The sequence below is a fragment of the Pieris brassicae genome, chromosome 3, assembly GCF_905147105.1.
Source record: "Pieris brassicae chromosome 3, ilPieBrab1.1, whole genome shotgun sequence".
NCBI lineage: Eukaryota > Metazoa > Arthropoda > Insecta > Lepidoptera > Pieridae > Pieris > Pieris brassicae.
The window spans coordinates 15,976,645-16,003,447 of NC_059667.1; the positions used below are offsets into that span (position 1 = coordinate 15,976,645).

At 33.9% G+C, this 26,803-nt stretch overlaps 5 protein-coding genes across 6 annotated transcripts; 3 read left to right on the forward strand and 2 right to left on the reverse strand.

Annotated features, from left to right (window-relative positions):
* The first annotated feature begins 177 nt into the window (after positions 1–177).
* On the forward strand, positions 178–5,574 carry LOC123707042 (protein SMG5). Of its 2 annotated transcripts, none has more exons than XM_045656802.1 (5): positions 178–635; positions 1,698–1,889; positions 2,032–4,207; positions 4,379–4,577; positions 4,838–5,574. In XM_045656802.1, exons 2-5 carry the CDS (start codon positions 1,816–1,818, stop codon positions 5,269–5,271), a joined length of 2,883 nt encoding a protein of 960 aa, XP_045512758.1. In that variant the 5' UTR covers positions 178–635; positions 1,698–1,815; the 3' UTR covers positions 5,272–5,574. The 2 variants fall into 2 exon arrangements, with proteins under 2 accessions (XP_045512758.1, XP_045512759.1); XM_045656803.1 differs by lacking the exon at positions 178–635 and adding an exon at positions 1,557–1,624.
* Positions 5,575–6,226: 652 nt separating this feature from the next.
* On the reverse strand, positions 6,227–9,657 carry LOC123707208 (protein AF-9). Its single transcript, XM_045657068.1, has 3 exons — positions 9,500–9,657; positions 9,189–9,379; positions 6,227–9,083 (listed from the first exon to the last, which is right to left on the reverse strand). Exons 2-3 carry the CDS (start codon positions 9,370–9,372, stop codon positions 7,054–7,056), a joined length of 2,214 nt encoding a protein of 737 aa, XP_045513024.1. The 5' UTR covers positions 9,373–9,379; positions 9,500–9,657; the 3' UTR covers positions 6,227–7,053.
* Positions 9,658–10,677: 1,020 nt separating this feature from the next.
* Positions 10,678–11,272, forward strand: LOC123707209 (39S ribosomal protein L34, mitochondrial). The gene is made up of 2 exons (XM_045657070.1): positions 10,678–10,906; positions 10,971–11,272. The coding sequence occupies exons 1-2, from the start codon at positions 10,866–10,868 to the stop codon at positions 11,188–11,190; spliced, it is 261 nt and encodes an 86-aa protein (XP_045513026.1). The 5' UTR covers positions 10,678–10,865; the 3' UTR covers positions 11,191–11,272.
* Positions 11,273–11,352: 80 nt separating this feature from the next.
* LOC123707619 (solute carrier family 25 member 46) lies at positions 11,353–13,855 on the reverse strand. Its single transcript, XM_045657848.1, has 7 exons — positions 13,480–13,855; positions 13,301–13,398; positions 13,032–13,210; positions 12,887–12,943; positions 12,564–12,779; positions 12,277–12,484; positions 11,353–11,735 (listed from the first exon to the last, which is right to left on the reverse strand). Exons 1-7 carry the CDS (start codon positions 13,649–13,651, stop codon positions 11,451–11,453), a joined length of 1,215 nt encoding a protein of 404 aa, XP_045513804.1. The 5' UTR covers positions 13,652–13,855; the 3' UTR covers positions 11,353–11,450.
* Positions 13,856–14,621: 766 nt separating this feature from the next.
* LOC123707378 lies at positions 14,622–26,762 on the forward strand. The gene is made up of 13 exons (XM_045657387.1): positions 14,622–14,962; positions 15,044–15,195; positions 15,276–15,496; positions 15,900–16,046; positions 16,199–16,319; positions 16,493–16,607; positions 19,713–19,836; positions 20,328–20,513; positions 21,257–21,310; positions 21,490–21,916; positions 22,893–23,002; positions 23,702–23,821; positions 24,405–26,762. Exons 1-13 carry the CDS (start codon positions 14,917–14,919, stop codon positions 24,484–24,486), a joined length of 1,905 nt encoding a protein of 634 aa, XP_045513343.1. The 5' UTR covers positions 14,622–14,916; the 3' UTR covers positions 24,487–26,762.
* Positions 26,763–26,803: the final 41 nt, after the last annotated feature.

Sequence of the window (26,803 nt, forward strand, 5' to 3'; positions counted from 1 at the left end):
ATATATATTATAATTGTAATCAAAATTATCGTATTTGATCTGGAGGGCTTAGTCAAAATGCCTTAACAGTAGAAAATCGAAAACTAAATTGTATGAAAAATTTTCGACACGAACTGTCATTTTAACCCCTTGTATCGTAATGACCTTTTTTTCTTATGACTTATTTTTACTCTTGAAAAAAAAAGTTTCCAAATTGGATAGCATGGTGATACTGCAGGACTGCATTATTACAAAGTATAGGTGGCCTGATGAATATTGTCTAGATAAAAACAGAAAATCCTGTGCTAATAATCCTCAAGCTTAAGTGAAAATTTAAAGAAATTGCTGCTAATAACAAATAATATTTACGGCGATATTCTTGATAGTCATGAGATTAACCAAAATTCTATGATACAATTTGAATGTGGCACAATCAAAAGAAGAGAATAGAAGCGAACTATCGGAACTTCTTTTAATTTGATAAATATTCAAATTATCTTTGGGATATTATTCATTCAGATGAAGTTGGATGTTAATTTCAAAGAAATGTTGAGAATTTGACTATCTAGTTATATTACTCATGATAAACTAGGAAACGGCATTGGGCGACTTTAGCAGCTACATCCAAGAAGAGTGATAATAAAGAGGGATTAAAAGTGAGTCACTTTTCAGCTATGCAATTAAGACTGCGACTTACAAACAATATTTTTATAATTACAAGAGAGAGATTACAAGGTTACAGATTTTAGGCGTAACTGTCCAAACTGAAAAAGAGTTTTTGTTATTAAAGACTTAATCCGTAGTAGTTAGGGGTTGTGGAGTAGGTCGTCTAAGATAAATATCTGTGTGTGTGTGCGTTGCGCAACTCCTGTACTCAATCCCTATGTCGGCCACTAGTAGCGTATGATCGCTTCCTAGGTCAGTTCCGTATTAACTCTTTAATTACTTATACAGGAGATTCATCTCCTTGCTATATAATCCATCTGATTCCAAGCCCGGTCAACTTGCATCACGCAAGTATCAGCTCTCTTATTTCTTTCTCCTGGTCCCTACATTTCAACAACCTCTCTTACTTAGATAAAAACTCTTAAAAACGTAGAAAGTAGAAAACTACAAAGTAGACTCTAATGTCGAAATTAAACGGCTGATGCCAACAAACAAATTTTTAAAATTGACATCAGCATTGATGATGTAATTTTCTTTGGTGTCGCCACCAACTGTTATTTTCATGCAAATTTAGTTTTCGACTTCCTACATATGCCTGTTAAGGCATTTTGACTTATCCCCCTGGTGATTTGTGCTTTCCTGTCATTAATCGTTTTGTCGTTTGTTGCTGTATCAACAATCGGTCGCTTTTTATAACTTCCTGTTGCTAGACGACAATATTCCTACCAGTCAATGTCAATTTTTTACATTCTATCTTCCTCATGTGTTCGTTATTGAGGTGCTTGTCTTGCAGAGGACTTCTAGTTAGTCTATTTTTTCACTTTAATTCTATCAAAATATATATATCATTTGTACATATAATTAATTCATAGTCTGTGCACAAGTCTATAAAGTATAATGTTTCTTTACTTGATCTGTGAATCACTCAACTTTTTATATAGGTACCACTTTGCTTAAAAAAAAAACAATAAAGAGAAATGTGGGTTAAAACGTAATATAATTTAAAAACATCTTTTTACAACAATTTTTCTAATAAAAAAATTATTTTTAAGATGCTCTCATGGAAATGATTACGATCTCTGGACACATTGAGTGTAACTCTGAAACGTCATCATCATCAGTGTTTTTAAAAACATCTTGACAAGTTTATATGTAATAATGACTTGAAAAATGAAGAACGACTGCAATGATAATTTAGTGATTAAAAATCTCGAGCGCAGCGAACAAGCAAAGAAAGTATATCGGTACGAATAAAATAAGAGTACTTATTTTTAGTTACTATAAATATTGATTACCTATGGATATCTAACCTCTATTTATAAACCAAGAAAACAATTGCTTTTATAGTTAAATAAGCTGGCACACCTAATAGAAATAATTTTTCAGGTATGTAACTGATGTTGCTCGACGTCTTGGTGAAGCAACCTCAGCCAGTAAAGTAATCGCCGATTTATTTAGCATCCACATAGAAGTCCAACGGCAGAAGCTTAGAGACAATTGTGAAAAACTTTTCTTTTTAGATCCCTTGAATTATGGAAAAAAATCAGTGGAATTAGTCTGGCGAAAAGTATACTATGATACAATATATAGTGCCAAAAAGCTGCATGAGACCTACCATGATTGTGACAATTATTTAGAAATGCATATAGTCTCTGGTATTGGTCACTTCCATAATTTTATTGCAAAAGTTCAGGCAGAAATGAAGGTTAATTTAAAAGATTTGGATTATGCTCCTTCTTATAATGATGAGGAATTTCACGATGATAAGAACAACATGCTGATTGAACATGACAGCCACAATCTTTATCAGTCAATACTGTACTCATGCTTAATATACCTGGGAGATTTGAGTAGATATCAAGTTGAAATTTTTAATAAAAGTGGGGCATCTATTGCAGCTCGCTATTATCTTCAAGCAGCTCAATTAGACCTCACTTCAGGCATGCCATTTAACCAACTCGCCAATTTATATTTAGAAAAAAACTATAATTTGGATTCTGTCAGTTCTTATATCCACTGTCTAAGTTGTTTAACACCATTTGAAGGAGCAATGGGTAATTTAAACAAAATCTTTGAAAAGAATAACCAGTTCTGTTGCATGGTAACACCATCTGAAAGTTTGGCACAGTCTGAACATATTCAAATTACAGTGGCAAATTTTTTATCTTTAATTGAAAAATGGTATTTTCTTAAAGATGATGAAAATATACCAAAGCTATGTAGCAATGTTGTGCAACAGCTTAAACTATCAATGGATTTTACAAAAGTTCATCTTCCTGATATAAATAAAAATTATAATGATTACATGCAAGCAATGGAAGAAGAATATGCAAATCCAGCTTATCTTAACTCTACAATGATACATCATATTGTTAAAATATGCCTTTTTACTATAGCTAAGATGAAAGAAAATGATGAAGCCAAATCATTTGCATGTAAAGCATTTACTTTAGCATTTTTATCTCAGACATTACAAAAATTGCATTACCAATTAGAAAACTTGGGATTTAAGAACCCAGCCAACAATTACATACCAAAATATAAGTTAAATCAATCAGAAAAAACTGTGAATGGATTGGACAACATAGAAACTCAGGATACCCAGGAAGTATGTTTATTGCCAAATGGCAGTGAAGATACTTATGATGGAAACATAAAAGAAACTGGCTCTGATGATGATAAAGAAGTCTTCATTAATGGAGATGGCAAAAATAAAAAAAATATACCAAGGCGGAGGCGTAGACGTAGAGCAAATTCATTAGATAGTTCAGATTTAAGTGATAATTCTGAGAACAGTTCAGAAGAAACTGACCAAACATGCTCTGATGATGATGAAGATGCAATTTCTGATTCCACTTATGTATCAGATGAAGGCAATAGCGACGGTTCGGATTTAGAGAAAAAGGTTGAAGAGAAAGTAAATGGTTCTTACGAAAATACAACTGATATGGTGGACAATTCTGAAAGAATTAACAAGACTGCGTCAGAAAATGCCGTAATAAGTAATGCTCTAGATTCAGAAGGTATAAGCAACTTTTTACATGGTGACAATATCTTGCCAAGTCTTAAGCTACTGCAAGATTGGGTACTTACTGAAAAAGATCTTATTCTATCATGTGGAGAAAGTGGAGAATCATTATTTCAATGCGTTGTAAACTTATTAAACATCTTTCAACACTATTTCTATAAAAATAATGATCTATTAAGCAAAAGTAGTAATATTCTTATTCAAGCTAAAAACAAAGCTAAAAAATTCAGGCTGGATTATAAAACAATTCCTCTTCCTGAAGATATAAACTTGCGTGGAACTAACATTGGAAAATTTGACAAAGATGCTGCTGAGTGGCACCTTAAGGAGAAATTAAAATTAACAGAGTTTGACGAGAATATAATAAGAATATTAAACTTCATTTACTTTGGTAATCAGATAGCAAAGATTGTGCCCAGGATTAAATTTAACAAAACAATGAAGATTTTTTACCTTAAAAAAGTATATCCTGCAAAAACTACACTCAAATTAAATCATAAAAGAAGCAGAGAATGGCATAGCTCCAATAAACAAGTAAGTTGTAATTAGTATTCTCAACAAAAATTAACGGAAGAAATTTAAAATTGAGTACTTATTCCACTTTGTTTTATTGTAGAAGTTAGTTTTGTGTATAACTATATTTATTTCAAGTTGAAAAGAACCGTTGACCTTATCTTACCAATTCTTACAATATTTCTATTATAGGGAGATAAAAACGAGGGTGGACTTCTTCGCCGTTTAGGTCACCTATGGCTTACATCGAGAGTCCGAGAATTAGAGTGCACAGGACAAACTGAAGTGCCATCTCTTCTGGCCGTAGACACGACTGCTTTGTATAAACATCTCCGTAGAGTAAAACAGCTCGTCAGAACTCGTAACTTTATAATTCTGATCCCTAGTATCGGTAAGTAAAATATTTTTTCATTATTGGCACCACTGGCTTTGTTGGTTTATTGTAAACATTTAATTCAGCGGCGGGTAGGGCACTAAGTGTGTTTTGTCACATGAAAGTACTTAACGCTTATCTTGATGCATACCTCAATAATACGAAAGATTTCATTTCAGACAGCGTACAGATGGTAAAAAAATCCCTTCATCTATCAAAATTATCTCAAGTTAGTATTTTTTTAGCTGTGGAGAAGTTTAATAATGTTTTGTTTACAGTATTGCAAGAATTGGATGAGCTTAAGCGAGATTGTTCAGCCGCTCGCGATGCAATACGCTGGCTCGAGATGCAACTTAAGAGTGGGTCACGATTTCTTAGAACACAACGCCCAGGCCAATCGAAACCAATGCCACTGATCAAATACCCACGAAAAGCGCCATCTTTCGTACATAATTTTATGCAAATATTAGAATTTTGCAATCACTTTAATGATGAAAAGCAACAAGGAGGAAATGGTGATTCAGAAATCTCTGGAAAGTCTGCGCCATTGCTTGTTTTACTCGTCGGTACTGAACAAGGAAATAATGAAGAGCAATATAAGGACGTTAGCCTGTTGGGAACGGCTCATGCAGCAGGCATTTCTATCGAGTTTATTGGTGACTTTTATGCGAAATGGCGTCAGACAAGTCATAAAAATGGTAAAAAGAGATGAACAATTAATGATTCTGACCAGGTACTCGACTTATCAGAGGGAAAAATGTCCCTTACGACGAGCGATCTAATTGTTCAGATGGAATGAACATGCCCGCGTAATATGATCGTAATGACAAATGGCAGATTCTTAGGCATTTTATTATTTAACTTATCGCAAAAATTGTTTCGTAATAATTTAAATCCATCTTGTAGTTTCATGAGGATCATTTTATATGAAAAATTGGTAAATCTTGTATCATCCCTTAATGTTATTCATTCATTTGTAGCAATGTATGCAGTTTTTTTTTAATAAAGAATTTCATATGTTAAAATTTGCCTTATTTGTAGTATCACCTTTTGTTATATATTATTTAAGCGTAAATATTTTTGAAATACTGTACAATTAAATAATGCGCTCTCAAACTCAAATTAAATAGGTATATTGTATTACAAAAAGTACGCCATATGTCTGTCTTCATGCAACTTTAAACGGTAAAAAGATATCAAAAATTACACGGCAAAATGATAACTTCTTCCTTCGGGTTTTTGAAGTTGTCAGAAAATAATATCTATTTAGGGATGTCTACCGAATCTAGTAAACCGTTGTGATTACTTAATTATAAATTAAAACAATATTTTTTGAATAGGATTATGTGAATTAAGAAACTCCATCTAAAATATAAATATGGGAAAAGTTTTAAGGAATGTTGATGAGTAGAGCTTCAAATGCGAGAGGCAACGCAATATTCGACTAAACTGAAAACTTATATTTTTCTAGAATTAAATTTTTAATGATTTTGTAATGTTTAAACATTTTATACTATTTCACAAAATGTGAATGGAATGGAAAATCTAGCATAGTATACTATATATATATAATATAAGGTTCTTACGTATCTATATTTCTAGTCCAGTTTTTATTAGATATTCTAGAAGAATAAAAACAGAAAAATAAATGTTATACACTCTCATTTATTTCTTCGAAATACCTACATATTTCTTGTATTTATAAATAAAAAATAAATTACGTAACAAACACATAAGGCATTAGAAAAAGCCAATATTATTATGTTCTAATCACAATTATAGTCTTAAATATATTCCTATTATTATTCAGTGTAGATTTTATAAATAAAAGTGCCACTTTAATAGATTATTACAATTAAACATATGAAAACAATAATAATGTTAGAGATGGGAACTTATTTTCAAATTGTTGCCAACATTATCTAACTAGGATCTAATTTATGCCATTAAGTGTTATAAACTAATAAGTTAATAAAGTTCACTTTAAATAAAATTATAATAGCCTCAGATCGCTATGACCATGGAGGTTCCATATATTCACATATACCAAGCGTTCAACAGCGTTGCCACATTCATGGAAATTTATCATGTTCAAAGAGCTTTAAATTGTGAGTTACTAACAAAATCCTTAATTTTCTATTTACAAGTTATTAATTGTATTCATGTGGCGCACTTGTTAATTACTTAGTATATCAATATTAATATAATAATGTACAAAATATACAAGTTTTTAACAATCTTTCAACAGTCTTATTATATCTTTACTTTTCTATAAAGTATTGCACTTAAAAGTTTTCAAATAGTTGATGTTAATGCATATTATCATGATTGAGATTTTATTCTTACTATCATAAAATATATATTACTACAGAATATAAAGTGAAACACTTATATTTATATTCCTTTCTATCCATGTTAGGATTACGATATCTGATATTCAACAATATTTCAGAACATATTGGTGTATAAAGAGTTTACAGAATATCAATAACAACTAACACCCAACCAACTGTATAAGCTGTTGAACAGTAGAACGATCTAACAGGCACAGGTCGAAGTCAAATGTCTGGGTCGTCACTTCATACCTACCAGTCTCTGCTATTAAATTTACCACTCTCTCGAGATCCTCATTATTTTTTATCATCATAATGCGTTGCTGTAGACCTCTCAACTGTACCATATAGTCAGGTGACAAGTCACCAGGTTCTGCATCTTCACCTAGGCTGCTTGAAACACCATTGTCTTGCACTTTTGTCTCCATTGATGTAGATGCACTACTCTCTCCGCAATCAGTCTCACCTATAACAGGGGCAGAATCATTTGGCTTCGCAACTTTGCGATTTTCTAATTCCTCTGCCTCAGCTTTTCTCTTACGTCGCTTTTCTTCTTTCTTTGATGATTTATCTTTATGTTTTTTCGATTTTTGGACTGGTGGATTCTCAATAGGTATAAGAACCGGTACAGGTTCTGGTTCTGGTGGCTCTGGTGACGGCTCACGCTTCACAACCGGTTCAGGTGAGAGATGCTCTGTTTTTATTTTTACATCATCATCATCATTTATAATTGAATTATCTGAATCTGAATGACTGCTATTAATATCCTCAGTTCCTATATGAATAGTTTTAGTTAAGCCACTTTTTGAGCTGCACTGTGATGCTGTATCTATAGAAATTGGTGATGCAAGTTCTGGTATATGACGCTCCCTAGGAATTGGTGTTTCTCTGTGTTCTACAATTTCCACTTTATTTTCTTGAGATTCTCGGACTTTCTCATGTTTACGTTTTTTTTCTTTACTGCTCTCTTTGTGCTTTTCTTTTGATTCATCACGTTTTTTATCTTTCTTCTTATGTTTATGTTTTCTTTCGGAGTCACCCTTTTCTTTTGTTTTCAGAGAATCCGAACGTTCCTCAACTTCTGGTGGAGGGGTTTTTCTCAAATTTTCAATCGAAAATTTATTGATTGGTTTCTCTGGTTTTATTTGTCTCTCTTTAATTGGTGAATCTTTAGATTCTTTATCTTTAATAACTTCCCTTGCTTTTGGCAATTCTTTAACTACTTCTTTTGGAGGTTCTAAATCTTTAATTTTATGGGTCTCTTTTTTGTGGTCTTTCTTTTCCTTCCTCTCTCTTTCCCTATCATGACTTTTCTTCTCTTTTTTCTTTTTCTCTTTTGGTTCTTTTTCTGGCTTTATATCAGGAGGTCTTTCTTCTACTTTTATTTTTTTGTGTTCAAAGTTATCTAAACTATGCTTTTGTGGTTTATACTCTTCTTTAATACTTTGAGCACTACTAGAACGTGGTGCTGGGCTAGGAACTTTGCGATTTGGACTAAGACACTTCTTTTTAGGTGGCTCTGGTGAAGGCGGCTTCTCACTGGCTCTCTTACTTGTTTTATCTTTAGATCTTTCTTGTTCTCTACTATGGTTTTTTAATTTTTCAACTTTTTGTTTCTCCCGTTCTTCTTTAACTTTGGTCTTATCTGGTTTACTCTCTTTATGTTCATGTTTTGATTTCTTATCGGAACTTGACCTCTCTTTTTCTTTCTTTTCTGATTTAACAGGTTGTGTGCTCTTTTCCATCTTCTTTGGATCAGGTGAAACTTTAAGAGGTTTCTGAATAGGTGCTCCAAAAAGTGTCTCAAAACTACTTGCTTTTAAAGGTATTTCATCTTTAAACTCTTTTGTTTTATGTTTTTTTGTATGTTCAGATGAAAGCTTTGGTTTGCTAAGAAGTTGTTGCTTATCATCAGTAAAAGAATCTCTACTTCTACTTTCTTGATCAGGATTTGTATAATAAGCATTGTTACTTATGGGAATTCCTCCTCCTTTTAACAATTTTCTTTTAAACTCATCATTGGGATTTTGAAAAATGTAGCGATCTTTAAGAAAAGCACTTTGCTGTAATGTCAAGTCATAAGAAAATTTAATTTTTTTTGGCTCATCTTTATTTTTTAAATATATTTCTATTGGAAAGATGAAGCCTGCATAACCTGCCTCTTTTATCGTAAATGGAGGGTCTTTAACAACTGAAAAAAAAATAGGTATTATGTTTGGTAATTAATTGATAAACAAGAACATAAATTAAATATAATGAAACTGAACGACTGATCAAATTAAAACTAAGCAATTACCTCTTCGGGGTTTGGGAAAAGTTTCGTGAAGAAGAAAAACAACTTTGTCAACAAAGTGACTGATATCAGCACCTTCTTGACCTCGCACGAAAACTTCCCAATCATGAGTAAATCCTTCTGGAGTCTTCTTCGATTTCATCGAAGCTTCGTGTCCTATTTCGAAATTAACTTTTATCGCGGACATCGTTATCCTGAAATATAAACAAAATATTTGTAAGTCGGTAGGTATTTATAACTTTCGTTATCTACTTGTAATGTAATTCTATAGCGTCAAATAATACAACTACATAAAAAGCGCTACCGACACTTACTATATTTTTTAATATATATTAACAAATTAGTTTTACAGCAAATACCCGAAAGCGATATTCCAATCATTCACACTTTAAAAAATTTATTTGATGACAAAAATATTTTTTTAGCGCCCTTGTTATTTTTATCCGCCATATTCAATGTTCAACATGCACAATACAAAGTTACCACAGAAAATCACAATCACAACACATTAACTTTTTTGTTGTGGATGTTGGTGGCAATATCTATCAGTATCAATAACATAATCTGTGGATTGGGAACTAGTAAAATAATCAATCTTAGAGGAACTTTATATAGACAGTGCATATAATTATTATCAATACCTATAGATAAAACCTACTACGTAAGTTACGTTACGTAAATTGTGAATTTTAGATCTAATTTTAAACATTAATAATAATAATCTATTTGCCAAACGATCTAAATAATAATAACATTAATTAATAAAGTGTATCTTATAGCAATTTTCTTTATGTAATATAAATGTTTTATATTATTAAATAATAATTATCACTAAACTGAATGCTAGTTAAATATTTTGTATTAGAAAATGTTTTTTTTTAAATTAAATAGTGACAGTAATATTTAAAGAACGTTAATGATGAGTTGTTTTGCTTACTAATATGCATAAATAAAATTCAATTTAAAAAATTCGCACCAATTTGATAAATCTGACTGATGTACTTCCGCTTGGCAAAATCCAAAACATTTTTGACATAGGGAAATCAGACTGCGTTAAGACTGCGTTTTTAATTTTACCCCAGGACCAACTAGTTCTTTCAGTCATCTGTGTCCTTTACTTCCTACTCTGTGTTTGTTCCAGTGTTGCCAGATTAGAGAATTTCCCCCTGGATTTAGGGGTTTCTCAAGCGTGTAAGGGGCAGAATTGGGGGAAATAACATTTGGTTTTTTTTAGGGGAACTACATACAATTAGTTCCTGATTTTGGAACTAAATTGTAGTACGAACACATATACAAACCGAATATAACCCGTCCATCCATTTTCTATTACAGATAATATGCATAATGCCTTTCATTTCACAATCCCAACATGACCGCCGTTTTAAAGAATCGCGCTATCGCCCATGCTACCATCCGCTTGGTGAGGACATCCTAGGAAATTTCTGGGGGTAATCAAATTAGTCTAGGGGTACGTCGTCGAGACCATCTGGCAACACTGGTTAGTTCTGTTTTGAAACGCATCCGTATGTCACATTATCAAATAATTGCTTTTAAAATGTGGTAAAACCAGCATTGAAATCTTCGTAAAATAAATCATTGCTAACTTGGTAATAGACGTATGAGACACTGTAGACAGCCAAGTATATTGTTATTTTGGATTGAGTGTATTATCTTGAAATCATGTTACATCGTTTTATTTCTGCGGTATTTCAACCATTTAAGTGAGTATATTTTTTTAACAACGACGTGATTTAAGCGTTATAATAATTTTGAACTATCTTTCAGACAAGGGCTATTCTTGGCTCAGCCTCCCAGTTCTAGTCTAGTAAAGCCAGAATCTTGTTTACTGTCTTTAGTACGCACAAAAGTACGCTGTTACTTTCCTCGTCCCAATGAAGTAAAAAGAGTTCGTCGGCATGGCTGGGAAAAAAGAATGTCTTCACAAAATGGTCGCAGGGTAATTATGAGAAGACTTCTAAAAGGACGTCATGTACTTACTCATTAATATTTTTTCTATAATATGAAGAGTAAAAATATATAGTTATATTAACATTAGATTTGGAAAATAAACCATACAGTTTTTTTTATGATCCTTTTATTACTTATACTTAAGCATGAAGGAAATCTAAAAAAAATACACATTAACAAAACCCTTACAAATATTTAACAAATAAAGATGGGCTTTAAAACTGATAAAAATGAATAAATTATGTAGTAAACACATAAACTAAATATCAAATAAAATTTATTACCTAGAATATGCTCTTAATTAAATAAATACTTCTGTTGTGAACTAACAGTCTCTTCAGAATTAGGTGAGTTTGCTGGTTTTAAAAGGTTGGACATTTCAGACACAACAAGTGTAGTAAATTTAATTATGGCGAGATGAGCTGCCAACTGTAACACCAGTGCTCCAAAACCTTTGTACAACCCTCCGAAGCCCTCTTTGGTTATTGTTGTATTGTAACAATCAATGAAGCCTTCATATCCTGTAAGGATTGGTGTAACTGCTGTACCTGCATCTAAGTTGTCTATTATTGTTCTGGTTCCCTTAAATAATAAAAAGTTATTAAAAATTTTAACACAATAAAATTTAAAGGTATGTACAACATACATAGTGTGGACTCTCTTTTTGCACTTAGATGCCCATTTGGTTTGTTGTTTGTTAAGTCTTGGCTAATTTAAAGGCATGTAAATAGATGACATAAGTCACAATAGAATTTTTTTATATTAATATTCTTATTGATAATCCAATTGTTTGTATTAAATCTTGGTCATAAGTAAAAGTCACAACATTTTTGAGCAGTCAATCATAGTACACTTTGAAAATTAGAAAATAATGTTGTTAACTCTTACTATAACAAGCTAAAAATGTAACATATGTATCTTTAAAATACTTAATAGATATATACTTGTCTACCTTTAATTATTTTTGAAGTGAAGTTTGTAATAAGGTACAATGAGAATCAATATACCTTTCTGACAACGCAAACTACAACCCGGGGCATAAAAGGAATGTAAGTTTTACCCAAGGGAGTATCAGTTAAAGAGCATAGAACTACAAAACAATTATAATAAGAAAACTATTTACCTGTATATGCAACCTGTGTATTATAGTTTCTACAGGATAAAAAATTATCTCCATGGCAATGAATGAAAAAATGTTAGCCTTTAAATTTAAATCCTCTATTAGTGGATTAGAAGTTTTAGCCTTATTCATATCATAAGTTGGACTTAGCTCATGTCTGTGTCTCTGTTGAAACTGCAGTACCCTCACTGTTATGCTCTTAAGAGTTAAGCTAAAACAGATGTATTATAAAGACAAATTGCTCAAAACTTGTGATAAAAATTGCAGATATACAAGTTTTTAATACATACTGAGCAAAATACTTTGAAATTCCAAATGCTACAGTTGGCAAGACAATTGCCCAAATAGGCAGCATTCTTCCACGGCTGGGGGTACCCCATTCTAGGATTCTCATAAAACCTTCTCTAAACACATCAAGAAGTGCAGGCTTGTCACTTGCTATATCACTCTGTACAGTTTCAACTAAACTTGCAGAGTAGAATGGAGTTATTACAGCTAAACTAATACTGAAAATGTATTCAACCAGTTTTTATATTAATTAAGTACAATTTCCTAGAATAGCTCTAGCTAGTTTTTTTCTCTTAGGTATATGAACCTACAAATATTTACTTACCATTTTAGGGCCATGTGTTGAAGAAATTGTACAATAGAGCCACATTTGCTTATTTCTCTGAAAGTAATATTACCAATAGTAAAAAGCGATATTTACTTAATAAATTAATACAAAACAATTTGGTATTGTCCAATTAATTTCCTACTTTGGCCATCCTGTTCCTTTTGAAATAACATCTTCTATAGCTAAATTAAGGCCTTTGACTATACAAGTAGAACCAATGCCCTTCCACAATGTAGTACATTCCTGGCGTCTGTGTAATCGCACCACCACTGGTAGTAATGTATAGGGTACAATGTGGTAGTTCTTCAAAGTATTATGAACCTGTTGGTAATTTTAGTTTCATTTACATTAAGGAATATTTATCAAAATATATAAATATATTCTATTAATGCATATACTTATAGTACTTACTTGACATTGCCTCCTTAAAACAATAAAAGGATGGCTAAGTAAGTTTTCTGTTACCAAACTTGCAACGCTGATTGCTGTAGTTACATATGTATTGTTCTCTAAAATATTATACAATATGATTAGAACTGAAAAAAGTAATGGAAATTTCTTATATATACATCTATGGCTAATATATATACCTTCTTCCGAAATGTCATCCATGACTAGAGGAGGTCCTTGATATTCTTCATTTAAAGGGGTATGATACCCATATATTTGCTGATAACGAGTATCATAAAGATCATTCGTTTCTCTATTAGGATCCAGCCCATAGGGTCTGTTATAATTGTTATAATCACCAAAACCAGCCATTTATATATCTTTAACAAAGTGCAGTAGATATCCACCTAATGATTGCTGTTAAAAGCAAAACATTTTAACTTGTAGAGCTTTTACAATTCATCTGTAATGTAACACTATAATATATTCATCAATGTAATTGGTAATCAGAAATTAAATTTTATAAATTATATTTTTGGGGTGTTTCAAAAAAATTCAGAGAATATTAATGTTGTTACGAAATAGTAGAGTATTTTAATGTTAACTATGATGTTACGCCCTCTCGAGTTCAGCCCCTGTATATCGACCAAAAGTTAATTATTAATTAATTAATTTTAGCATGACATTATACCTTAACGCCAATAGATTAAAAACTAATTTATTATAAAAATAAAGTTTAAAAGAATACTTTTTAATTTAAAAAAGGGCCGTTATGATAAACGACATGACGCCATATGGACTATAATATTAAGAAAAAGCTTGTTACCTTTTTTATTTATATATTGTGTACTAAAACTTTTAATAACGTATATTTTAAATAATTTAATTTTTATTTTAGAACTAGGTCCAACTGAAAGACTTGTATCCATAATCAACAAAAATGTTAATAAGATAATCTCTGTTGTAGAGGGGAGCCAGTGCTAAGGTCAGTGATGGCAACTTGGAGATTTTACCCCAAATTTAAGGGGAAACAAAGTATCCCGGGGGGATTTTCTAAGATACGTTTATTTCGGGGGTAATTTTTACGAGGATACAAGATTTTTTCATAAAACAGCCGATTCTATATAATTTATTTTAAGCATAAAATCCAACCAATATACAAAACCAAGTATTAAACGACAAGTGTGGCTGAAATTGAAATATCAAAAGCTATAAGATTCCAAGATCAAAATTGTATGCTATTTGAATGCATTTTAATAATATTAGTTTAGAGATTTTTATCCATATTTAAGAGTATTTAACTTTGGTCCTAGGGGAACATTCCATAGGGGTTGGCATCACTGGTTAAGTTGTTCATTTTATTGGCATCAATTGACTTGGAAGTCGAAGGCATTGTCTAATGTCTGGAGCTTCTTACTCCCTATTATATTAATATACTCATGCTATATACTGGAACCAATTTCAAAATTCAAAACGCATGACCAATAATTTTCTCCATTCTGGCAAAGAGGGATTATATAGAGAGAGTTTCTTGTTCCGATTGCCACTGACGAACATTTATTGATTTGAACATATTAATTGAGCAAAATCGTATATTTTCTTAGGCGAATAAAATGCTAACTTGATTTCAATTTAAAATGTTGGAGAAGGCTGTGTTATGCTTAGTGGCTTTACTTGAATATAGTAAGTGTTTTTGTAATTCTATAAATAAGTGGCGGAAATATATAATGCAATGCCAGTCGATACAGTTTCGTTATTTTTAAGGTATAGCAGTACAAGGTGAGTGCACTGATTTACATGGACGTACAGTGACTAACGGCTTGCATTACATCCCCGGTCCGGATACTTGTACACTTTGCATTTGTGATAATGGCTTGCCCAGGGTATGCAAAGCAGTTTTATGTTCGCCACCACAGGTATTTCTGGAAACATAACAATGTTTCGTAAATATAAAATTGATATGCTAGTATAATTCACATGTTGCGTTTGATTTTAGGACTGCCGTTCCTTTCGTGTTGGAAGCACTTGCTGTGAATTCATTTGTTTGGATGATGTTGTAAAGCCTTCAGAAGCCCATGAAGCTAATTTTAGACTTGTGGGTGGAGGTGTTGGGGGCATAGTTTTGATTACTATTGCCCTTTCAGTTTATAGAGTTCGGAAACAGAAACGACGTCGCCCACCACACATTGATGATAGAGGAAGTTTAACTAGTATTGGGTAATATTTAATTTTCTTTTAATTAAATTACATAAATTTTAATATTACTTGTCAGCAAAATGTTCACAAATTTAATGAATAAAAAAAATTCTGCCTTATTAAAATAAAATATATAATACTAATATCAGCTGGTGGTGTTGGTGGTATGGTCTACAAATATTTGAAATTTCATTTAATGAGATAAAATCAACTAATCATATTGATAAAAAGGGAACAAACACCATTTGAAAAATCAATACTATTTTCAAATAGAAAAGCTGAAGAGTTTTCTCTTGAGTCGAGAAATATTTACTTTAAAGAGATTTTACATCTTTTACCTGTTTAGTTGTACTGTCTTAGTCAAACTATTCATCATACATCTCTAATTATTATGTTTTTTTTCGTCATATGTTTGTGTTTTCAGGTACATAAGTGGTAGTATGGGCTGTATGGGTGGAGCTTGTGAGCCAGTGGCAGGTGCATGGAAACCTCCAGGTCATTATTTACCTCGAGGTGAAGCACCACCTCCCTATGAGGAGGCCATGGCACAGTGCCGCTCAGATCAGATACGGTAATAATATCTATATAGACTAGATTTTGCAAGTTCACATCAGGGTGTCTATAATCTAAATGAATAAGGAATGAAATCGGGTTTGTACCCATTTATAATATAATCATCAAAGCATTTTTTTTAATACAACTAAAAAATAAAGGTGTTTTTAGATTTGGTGATCCACTCATGCGGTCAGCATATTCTAATAACTTGGAACCTATTGCAAGATCTGAAGATTCCATGCAGTGTATGGGACATGGATATGTAAATCTCACACGGCCTGTTTCTCAGGTGAGCTGCTTAGAAGATAGTTAAATAAGAGGCTGGTTCATATTTTAGCTGTGACGGAACAACTAAGTTGAATTATGCTATCTAAGAGTACTATGGACATGTTATAGTACTTTTTGATGTTTCCTTAAAATGTACAAAAAAAGTTCTTGATAATGTCAAAATTTAAATTCTAGCTGCCCAATACACAGAGCTGCTTCACAGCTCCCTTACTTCAGCCAGTACATGCCCCAGAAGCAAGAGACACCAACATCATTTCGCATCATCCTTTGGCTCCGCCTATTGGCAGAGGTAAGATATTTAAAGATACACATGTAAAGCGAAAAACCAAAAAACCCTTAGAGTTTAAAAACTTTACGTTATCAGACCTTGCTTTTTGTCAAACAAAAAGTATTACAAATGGTGCTTTTCAATCTAATAAAAACATTTTAAGTCTATCATCGACGGTAGCAAGAACAAACGATCATCTACAAAAATAGTTTTTAGTGCAATAAATGGTATTACTTCTACAACAACAAAGGTATCTTCTTCAAATTTAAAATAGTTAATTATTAGGTCCTTACATATGAAATTGGCGTTTTGTATGGGAGGAACAAAAAGTCGAATATTTTTAAATATATTATTATTTAATTAATCATAGTATGAACCATTGTTTTCTATGCACTTTTGCCATCTCATAGGTAGTTCATTGATCCCTTTACTAAAAAAACCAGTCGGACGGGAATCAATAAAATCTGTGAAGGCGATTTGGATCAGAGTGAAATTTTTTCCCTTGCAAGTTGTCCAAATTTCGAAAAAAATGGTAATCTGTTGGAGCAAGGTCCGGGGAGTACGGAGGATGTCTTAGACATTCCAATTGAAGCACTTCTAATTTGGTAGCCGTCTGTTGTGCAGTGTGTGGTCTAGCGTTGTCGTGAAGTAGCAGTGGCGTGGAGCGATTGACCAGCCTAGGTTGTTTAGCCGCTAGCTTTTCCATCATGGTTTGCAATTGCTGAAAATAGACATCAGCCGCAATAGTCTGGCCAGATTTGAGAAACTGCAATTAACAATACCGGCACTAGTCCACCAAACGCTTACAAGTAACTTTTTGGGGTTAATTTTCGCTTGGGGCAGGATTTGGCTGGCTGGCCAGGATCCAACCATTGCGCTGAGCGCTTCCGATTATCGTAAAGAATCCATTTTTCATCACAGGTAATGATGCGGTTTAAAATACCTTCATTATTGTGCCGGTTCAGTAATGTAACGCGGCAGTCGACGCGCGTTTGCCGGTTTGCTTCAGTCAATTCCTTTCAAGCTTTTTAATCTTCCCAATTTGCTTCAAGTGAATTAAAACAGTTTTATCACTAACACCGCAGCCTGCAGCTAACTCGGACGTGGTTTGCTATGGATCCGCTTCCACAATAGCCTTCAATTACTTCATTATCAACTTGGGTCTCAGGCCGTCCACGGGGCTTGTGTTGCAGGTCGAAATTTCCAGAACGAAAACGTTGGAACCAAAAACGAACTGTGTTTTCTTTTGCAACATGACCGCCATACACATCATTCACCCTTCGAGTCGTTTCCGCAGCACAAGTGCCACGGCGGAACTCGTACTCGTAAATAATGCGATACTTTAAGTTTCCATTTTGTAAAATGAGTGACGCAAACAGAAAAAAACAGAAGAAAAAAAACAAATGAATGACGGTCATCGAAGCACAAATACATGAGTAAATAGCTGTACAAATTTGAATTTGAAATTCCTAACCAAAGAGGAGGTATTTGAGGTCAAAGTGGCCAGTACGACAAAACGCCAATTTCATATGTAAGGACCTAATATTACAATATTACCTATTATTAAGTATAGGTTAGTTATCAACAATTTTCTGATTTTTCAAAATACGGTAGATGTCTTCTATGAAATAACACAGAAACTGAGTCAACTGCCATATGTTCGTTTCTACTTGGGACTCGATAATTATTTATTCATAACTAATTTATTTATATTGTTATTGATCAATAGGTTGGGAAAAAGTTTCTTCGCATTTTTTAAGAAAATTTACAACATTTTTTAATAGAGTTTATTTACATTTAACTAAAGTATGTAGGTACCATTTTGTTCGATAACTTTTTACCATCTTGTAGATAGGGACATGATCCCATTGCTATAGAAATTTTGGGGCTTCTGATCAAAATACCGTGACAATTGGTTTTGGCAGTCCTCTCGTGATGTTAACCTGACACTGCCTAAAGAATTCTGAAGAGACCGAAACAGCTAGAAATCTGGAGATGCAAGGTCAGGACTATACGGCGGATGCATTAACACCTCCCAGCCAAGCTCTAATTTTTGCTGAGTGGCTAAAAATGTGTGAGGTCAAGCGTTATCAGATTGAAACACCACACCCCTTATGTTGATTAATTCTGGCGGTTTTTCTCAAGTTCTTGCTTTAATCTCATCAGTTGTTTGCAAAAGAGTTCAGAATCGATGGTCCTGCCTGGTGATAACAGCTCATAATGAATAATGCCCTTCTAATCCCACCACACACACAGCATCACCTTGTTGCGAGTTTACCCGGGTTTCGCCACAGTCTGTGAAGCCTGACCGGCCTTTGACCACGACCTTTTTCGCACGTTCTTTTCGTACGTGATCCACTTTTCATCACTAGTTATCAGCTTTTTCAAAAATGGTTCGGTTTCATTACGACGTAACAAAGAATCACAAATGAGTACGGTTTATTTCAGTGAGTTCGTGAGGTACCCAAATATCGAGCTTTTTTGTGTTCGCAGTTTTTTTCAAATGCTCCAAAACTATTTTGTGGTAATTTCCCAGTTCTTCAGCTATGCCGATTTTGCTCCACGTTTTCAAAAATGGCATCCATTTTATCCGTAATAGGGCGACCAGAGCGACGTTCATATTTGACATCAAAATTTCCGGATTGAAAACACTTAAAACAAATTTGTGTTAATCTCACAGACACTGCACTAGGTCCATAAACATCGCAATTTTTTTGCGGCTTGCGCTGAATTTTTTACCTTGGACCTCTTAGAATTTGAAATTATATTCTTTAAAATTTAATCTTTTAATGATACCAAAACCAGCCAGATACAAATAGTATTATATTACAGTACTATAATGCGAAAAGACTTTCCCCAACCTAATATAACCAATTTCATCAAAAACAAATATAATTATGATTGGCACGAAAATACTGCAGTAATCTCAAAATACTGCCAGATCCTTTTATGCTTCGTTTATTACCTTAAATTTCAAGTTTTATAAAGTTAGAGATAATACGAATGGATTGCTATTAGATAGGTACTACAGTGGAATCTCGATAACTCGTATGTCAGTGTGGAACGGCAAAAAATACATACTTACTATTTCAATTACTTACTAATTCTATTATTTACAATTGTCAGGGCTGTTTCGTCTGACTGGATCTTTGGGCACGATAAGCAATCGTGCGTTGAGTCTTGCGCGTGAAGACTACGATCGAGAGAGGCCTCATAATGTTCCCGGCTTTTACACCACACACACTGCGCTGTATGTATCCCATATACAGTTTATTTTCTATTTTCATTGCAAAATTGTGTGCTTATCTAAAAAGTTTCATTGAATAATCAATAACAATAAACCAATATATACAATTGATTGTGTAGTTCTTGGTAATTCTTTTATCCATCTTGAGTACCACTTTCATGGCCTAATAAGACTTTATTATTGTTGTCTCTCTCTTTTATCGGCAGCTCACGTCTGAACCGCTGAACACGTTCAGCAAGGAAGCATCTAGAGCGGACTGTCTGTTTCCACTGGTTTCCGTCCAGCGCCTATGACAGTGTACAGTTCTGAAGACGATGAGTCTTTCACTTCATCGCTCGATCTGGTTGGTGAACGGCCGCGTGATCTTTTGCCTTCTGTGATCACGATCAGTTCCTTCAAGCTCTCATCACCTCTGCGTTATTATTGTTGTACAAGTTCATATACCACAATAGTCTTTAACTCTGATAACTCATAATTTGTACTAAAAATTGCAGTCACCGTACCATCCCGCGAATATCCACGGCCAGCGAGACGAGCGCAGTAGAATGTTTTACTCGGGGCGAGCGAGCTTGCGGAGATGTGCGCCGATCCTTCCATCGTCCCGAGCCACCCAGGGATCGCCATGAACGGATTGACCGGATTGACAGGCAGACACACGCACACCCTAGGAGTGTGCCCAGGTAATTTTATAGTTTAAAGCGAAAAATGTATTTAAAAGAATTGCATGTGATTCAAAATAATGAAATGCGTTATTTTTTTACTTATTTCAAGTATAAGGACAAGTACTTTGTATAATTTATTACCTGATTAAGGACTTTAGAGTGTTACCAATTATTCATGTGAGCTGTGTGTTTGTTTCACAGTAACAAAGGAATTACAACAGGTGTAATAACTCTGCTATAAACAGTACCAGCTCCTTTCACTTGACCGTTTTCAACGAAGAACGATTCGAATCGCGACCAGTCACTTTCTGAGCGGCATGTCCTCTTAGCGTTACCTAGAGATGTTGGGGTTCTCTGCATCTTTTACTTTCATTTACATTGTAGTGTTCAGAGAAGTTGTTCGGATTCATACGTCCAGATGAGTTTTATTCTTGGATGTCGACGTCCGTTTTTTTTTTGTTTCTTTTTATGTAATAGGAGGCAAACGGGCAAGAGGCGGTCGTTCCAGAACTGAGTGTTTTTTAACGGAGTTACGCGGCCCACCTCTATGTTGAACCGGCTGACCACTGTAGTATTTCCGAACCAACTCTACTAAGGGTCCTTAAAAACGTAGCTATTCTTAATAGCGAGCCGTCCGGCAGTGTGATCACTTAACACCAGGGAAGCCACCTGTCCGTTTGCATACTGTTGTATAAAATAAATGAAATACTAGAAAAATGTGACTAATTATAATTTTTAATTATTTTATTCCCAAATTTCAGGAATCTTAATATCGCCTCCACTACTGACACCGAAATAAATTTAGACGACACTGTGTAAGTATTTATTTTAATTGTGTACCTCAATTACGTTTCCAACAAGAACTTTGTTGACAATATTTTTAGGGGTGGGTTAGAATTAATATAGTCGCAGTAACATCGCTAATTGTGGGAATACTGTGTCTATTTCATATTATATTTAAATTGAAAACAATAATTTTTTCGTATTAATTTAGGAGTGTCAAATCTGGAGGCCGATCTCGTGCGCACAGTGAAGAACAAGTGGTTTCAGAACGTGGAAAAGCAAGACCAGCGCCGCCGCCGCCGCTGCAATCGTCGTCTTTTCAACCGCCGCCCACTTCCTATGCAGCTCCGATTTCCCATGTAGCTCCGAGTTCCCATGCACCGCCGACTTCCCATGCTCCGCCGACATCCCAGGCACAGACGAATATCCATGCACCGCCGAATATCCATGCACCACCGACTGTCCATGCACCGCCAACTATGCATGCCCCGCCAACTATCCACACACCACCAACTATCCTTGCACCGCCAAACTCCCATGCCTCGCCAATTTCTCATGGCCCTATTCAGCCGACAGACGCGACTCCGAAATCGAGTGCTTTGGCTCCACAAAGTACTTTGCCGCTAACTGTGGATAAGGTATGTTGGTACCCATTTTATTATTAAGAGTTCCTATGAAAAAAATAACATTTTTGATGTTTGATCAATTAGGATTAGGGATAAATTAGAATTTTAAAAGGTGTTTAAATTTAAATAACTTTTATTCGCATATTATCGCGTCTGCATTGTGCGTGTACGCTTTACTTGTTTGATACATCATGTGTGTTCTAATTTTGTGATTCTAATAAAAAAAAAGTTTCTGTTGAATAATTTATTATAACTGTCTGTTATTCACATCACATAATTCATACAACACGGACATTAGGACGAAGACTTAAATCAGTTTATTTTGTCAGTTCTGATAGTAGTATTGTCTTTTATTAAAATAACTTTTACACATTTAAATAAAACACTTTTTCAACGGATTGAAGTTATAATTATTTCCGACGTTTCGCGTGCTTTACAGCGTGCGTGGTCACGGTGAATAGAGACAAAAGGTGTTGAATGTCAAAAGTATCACAGTTGTAGTGAAAGTGGTATATTAGTTCTGATAGTGCTTTGTAAATTGGTTAACAGGAATAGTATTTTCTTTTTTTTTTAAGCCGCGGGGCGATTCTAAAGTCGAGGCCCACAGAGGACTATGTATTTGCGTGTCGTTCCCACGAGAGTGTCAGCGTGCCACGCGTGCTCCGATTTCATCATCTTTAATATATTTTATTATTATTGATGGAACATTGTGTAATGCTTGCAGCTCCTTACAAAAATGTTGTTAAACAAAAACATTTTCGATTGAAAAAAGTGGCTGAGAGTTTATTGCCAGTTCTTCTCGTCCGTTCTACGCCCTTGCTCCCTGCCCTTTTTTGAGAACTGGCAGTAATTTTTTTGACACTCTCAATGCCAAAGGGCTCGCGAGTGCGTTGCCGGCCAAAATTTAAAATTAGAATCATTTAATTTGTATGTCTTGACGTTCACAATTGTACATTGTGTTACCTAAATGATTAAATGATTTTTTCAGCCGTCGTGCGGATGCAGCTACTCGGGTCGGGCAGTGCGGTGTGCGGGGGAGGAAGAAGCCGACGACTACCGCAGCGAGTGTGAGAACTGCAAGGCCACGGCCGACACTGGGTAATGTATTTCACTGATTGACAATAATACGTTAATAGTACTAATCTCAAAATGTTATATTTGAATTAAGAACGAAATAATGTAACCAAACTGCTCCGTGATGGCTCTCTATGAAACTTTCGGTTTCGGTCTGAGAATACCGATAGAATGGCCCATCTCAGCATTTTATTTTGGGACAATTTTTATTGAATCGACTTTCACATTTTCATTAGTGATATTAAGTTCTATAATAATTTTGTATCTGATAAAAAGTGTTTGCCACGTAAAATTAAATGAATGAACTGACTTCAAATACGCACAAAATGTTTCATTCAATTATACGCAGGCGTTATCCCTTATTAATAGTATTAATAATGTGAATTTGGTCATAGTCTATAATTTCTATTACTACTATATACACAGTATATACACCATACTGAATCAGTGAAAAATATATTATGTTACATAACTCATACTATATGGGCTATCACGCAAATGCTTAAGTACTCGTACAAGGCTCATTCAAAAATCGTCAATTTTCAATAATTGAACGCAAAAATTTAATGATAAATTTGCATATTTTACGATGCCTTTGACAAAGAGAAATCCTCGGCTGACCTAGTTGCCTCTAAAAAACTCAAGATAAATACAGAAAACTTAGATGTTCTAGCGCGACTGGTTTTTTTAAAGTAGTAAACACCAACGTATATTTGATTCCAGATGGGAGGAGCCGCCCGAAGGCTGGGGCTGCGGCACCCAGACCCTGCAGCGCCGGGCTCCTCCCCCCGCGCCCCCGCCTCCGCATACCGCCACTCTGCCACAGCCCGTCACCAGGCACGAGTGAGTACTTCCTAGATCTTATGTACTCGAGACTCGCATCCGGCTTGGAAACGAGCTTAGAACTGGACGTGTTTACAAGTCTAAAGGAGATGTATGGCAGTAATCAATAAATTCTAAAACTATTGCGCCGGTCCTCTGTGTCGTATATGATCCCTAGTGCGACCTTCGAAGTTCTAAGAGAATTTGCGATATCAGTATAAAATTCAAAATTGAACTCGATATTGCTATTAGTAGTCATGCGTACCGGTGCTGAAGGTTTTTTTTTTATTTACCAATTATCCTTAAAATATACTATATTGTACCATTATAAAAAATATGCGATACGAGGTGATCAGCCGTGCGTGCGTTCTGTGCGTGACACACTCCGTCGAATTTTTTGGGTGTACTGTGGCTTCCTTACGATATTTGTCACCGTTACCGTACTAGAGAGTTGTTAGTACGGTGTACGTTATATAGAAAAAAGTGTATTGGTGCTCAGTGGTTCAAAAGACCCGAGGGTTGAGAGGCGCACACATACGCCATTAGGCGAACACTCCTCAATAATTTATTAAAGGTATCTAAATTCTAAATATTACAATTATAGACGACCGATGGGTCAGCCATCGAACTGGGAGAACTGGTTCAATACCATACCGGATTCGGACACCGAATCGGAGGAAGATTAATTGAATTTCCCTAATTCGAATTTAATTCTTACGAACGAATTTATTTGTTTTTTGTTGTAACAAAAGTACAAAAGATTTATTTTAAATCGATTGGTTAAATGTTTCTCGCACAAAATTTTTGATTATTTACAATGATGTTGAATTAATTAGTTTTTAATTGTTTAACACAAAGTGTATTGTTTTTTTGTTTTATTTATATGTGGGTATCACAATGTTTACCAAAGAGTTTATATGACATTTTCGTTTGTTAATTTATTATAAAATTTCATAGACATTTATTTTATTATTATTGATGAAAAAAATATGTAAAATGTTGAAAATGTTGTGATCAAATAGCGAATCTTACTGCCATTTTTTCCCGCTAGAGGCGCTAGCCATAGAATATATTTTATCGTATTACTAATAAGCTCGTATAGAGAAAAATCATCATCAATATTGGTGAAGTAATAAAGCTAAAGAGAAAATAATAATAAGCAGAATAAAGTGGCGCCCTCTAGATTTACCTGTAAGTAAACTTATTCTACATATTCTATGTGTTGATAGAGAAAGTAACACCAAATATCTATGTACATCTTTGCATATTGTCCATAAGTATCACATTTGCATTATTAATTATTCGAAATATGTAAAGTAAATTTAATAATTTATGGTATTTAAGTGCCAAATCAGAAAATTTATAGATGTTTTGTAGTATAGCGAGCCAGTTAGCCGGCGAGTACACGAGCGTTATCGACGACGTATAGATCAGGCAAATGTTTTCGCCACTCATGACGTAAAGGTCCACGGATCATACGATGCGTCATCATGACCACCCATGTGATTAGCTTACAATGAAGGACGAAGGTATGCTAGTCGGCGAACTGGCTCGCTACAGTAGTTTTCCCTAAATAACATATTTTTGATGTAAAATAGTTCAGAGAAATATTTTATTAAATTAGATTAACAATTCCGTATAATAGACACAGTATTAAGAGGCTATTTTTTCGAATATAGATTAGGAAAGTTCACAAATTTTTAGCTTTTCAAATAAAATATTTTCAGGGTTTATTACTTTCTAATACATATTTAATGTGCTCTCTATAGTATAGTACCTTGAGCTCCGGATTTGAATTTATTTCGGAGGCCTTAGCACGAACGTTACATTTGTTTCGTATTCGTATACGTAAATTTTACGGTAACGTATACGAATGGGTCGCTCAAGATTTCTATACAAAATATCGTTTACGACTTATCGATTTTACGTATTGTTCGTGTTGATGGTACTTAATGCGTAATGCCGATAAATTTAACTAATGTTAAAAATTTGAATTTCTTTAGATTAGGTTTTGGGCATGTTAAAAGGGTAGAAAATAGCAATACTTTTCTGAAATTAATTATACTACATATATAATGTTACTTTTTAATCGTCTAATCGTGTTTACTTGTCTTTGTGCAAGATTATTATCGACGTATTATCGCGATTTCACAGAATTTGTGAAGAATTGTGATAAGATTCATTAATTACCTATTATAAGCGTTGTTCATCTTTATCAATAAATAATTAATGTCTTTAAGGTGATATTTTTGTCTTTGATGTTTAGTATTTAATGAAATTGACATCAAGAAAGAGGTAGGTTTGTCATAATAGGGTATTATACTATATTTTCAGTTAATTATATGGTTATGGTTGGTCGACTCAGTCCGTTGTGCGTAAAATAATTAATTATTATTTTATATAAAAATATAAAATGATAATTAATTCGCGTTTTTGCGTCGGTACTCTTTTACTTCTAATAGCGAATAGCGATAGCGATATCGAGTTCGGAATTGGGTTTTGACCTTAGACGACGACCGTATGACATCATAATTATACAATGTTTTAATAAACGTAGCGCTGATATTGTTTAGTATCGAGTGATACAAAAATTCAATATATGAAGATCGGATCGCTATAGTTATTCTCAATTATAGAGTACTGACACAGATGAAAAATGTTAATTTTTATAATCTATTTAATTTATCAGGAGATCCAATGATTTAATTTTTTATGGATAATACCCTATCATTGAATGACACCAAAAACGAAAACAGATGACAGTGGTTAAAACGCCAGACTGAGAACAGATAAAGTACTATTTATATTAATATTACCCACCAATAAGCATTCCAATATTGTTTTATTATAAGGGTTATTGTATTTATTGACTATTAGGGAGATGTAATGTTCCAACTTTGTGATTTGCCTCAAGGCGCTATCAGTATTATAGGTATTTCCGAACCAAATAAATAAAACCGAATTGAATGAAATTGAGTTTTATTAACACCAACATTTATTATT

Coding starts and splice junctions, on each gene's coding strand:
- LOC123707208 (XM_045657068.1), bottom strand. CDS start 9,372: ATGTCCGCGATAAAAGTTAATTTCGAAATAGGACACGAAGCTTCGATG. Junction 9,084..9,188: donor TTTTCCCAAACCCCGAAGAG/GTAATTGCTTAG, acceptor TTTTTTTTTCAG/TTGTTAAAGACCCTCCATTT.
- LOC123707209 (XM_045657070.1), top strand. CDS start 10,866: ATGTTACATCGTTTTATTTCTGCGGTATTTCAACCATTTAA. Junction 10,907..10,970: donor GCGGTATTTCAACCATTTAA/GTGAGTATATTT, acceptor ACTATCTTTCAG/ACAAGGGCTATTCTTGGCTC.
- LOC123707042 (XM_045656802.1), top strand. CDS start 1,816: ATGAAGAACGACTGCAATGATAATTTAGTGATTAAAAATCTCGAGCGC. Junction 4,208..4,378: donor GGCATAGCTCCAATAAACAA/GTAAGTTGTAAT, acceptor TTTCTATTATAG/GGAGATAAAAACGAGGGTGG. Junction 4,578..4,837: donor AATTCTGATCCCTAGTATCG/GTAAGTAAAATA, acceptor TTTTGTTTACAG/TATTGCAAGAATTGGATGAG.
- LOC123707378 (XM_045657387.1), top strand. CDS start 14,917: ATGTTGGAGAAGGCTGTGTTATGCTTAGTGGCTTTACTTGAATATA. Junction 14,963..15,043: donor AGTGGCTTTACTTGAATATA/GTAAGTGTTTTT, acceptor GTTATTTTTAAG/GTATAGCAGTACAAGGTGAG. Junction 16,608..19,712: donor GGCTCCGCCTATTGGCAGAG/GTAAGATATTTA, acceptor TACAATTGTCAG/GGCTGTTTCGTCTGACTGGA.
- LOC123707619 (XM_045657848.1), bottom strand. CDS start 13,651: ATGGCTGGTTTTGGTGATTATAACAATTATAACAGACCCTATGGGCTG. Junction 12,780..12,886: donor CAACACATGGCCCTAAAATG/GTAAGTAAATAT, acceptor ATACATTTTCAG/TATTAGTTTAGCTGTAATAA. Junction 11,736..12,276: donor TACACAGGTTGCATATACAG/GTAAATAGTTTT, acceptor TTATTATTTAAG/GGAACCAGAACAATAATAGA.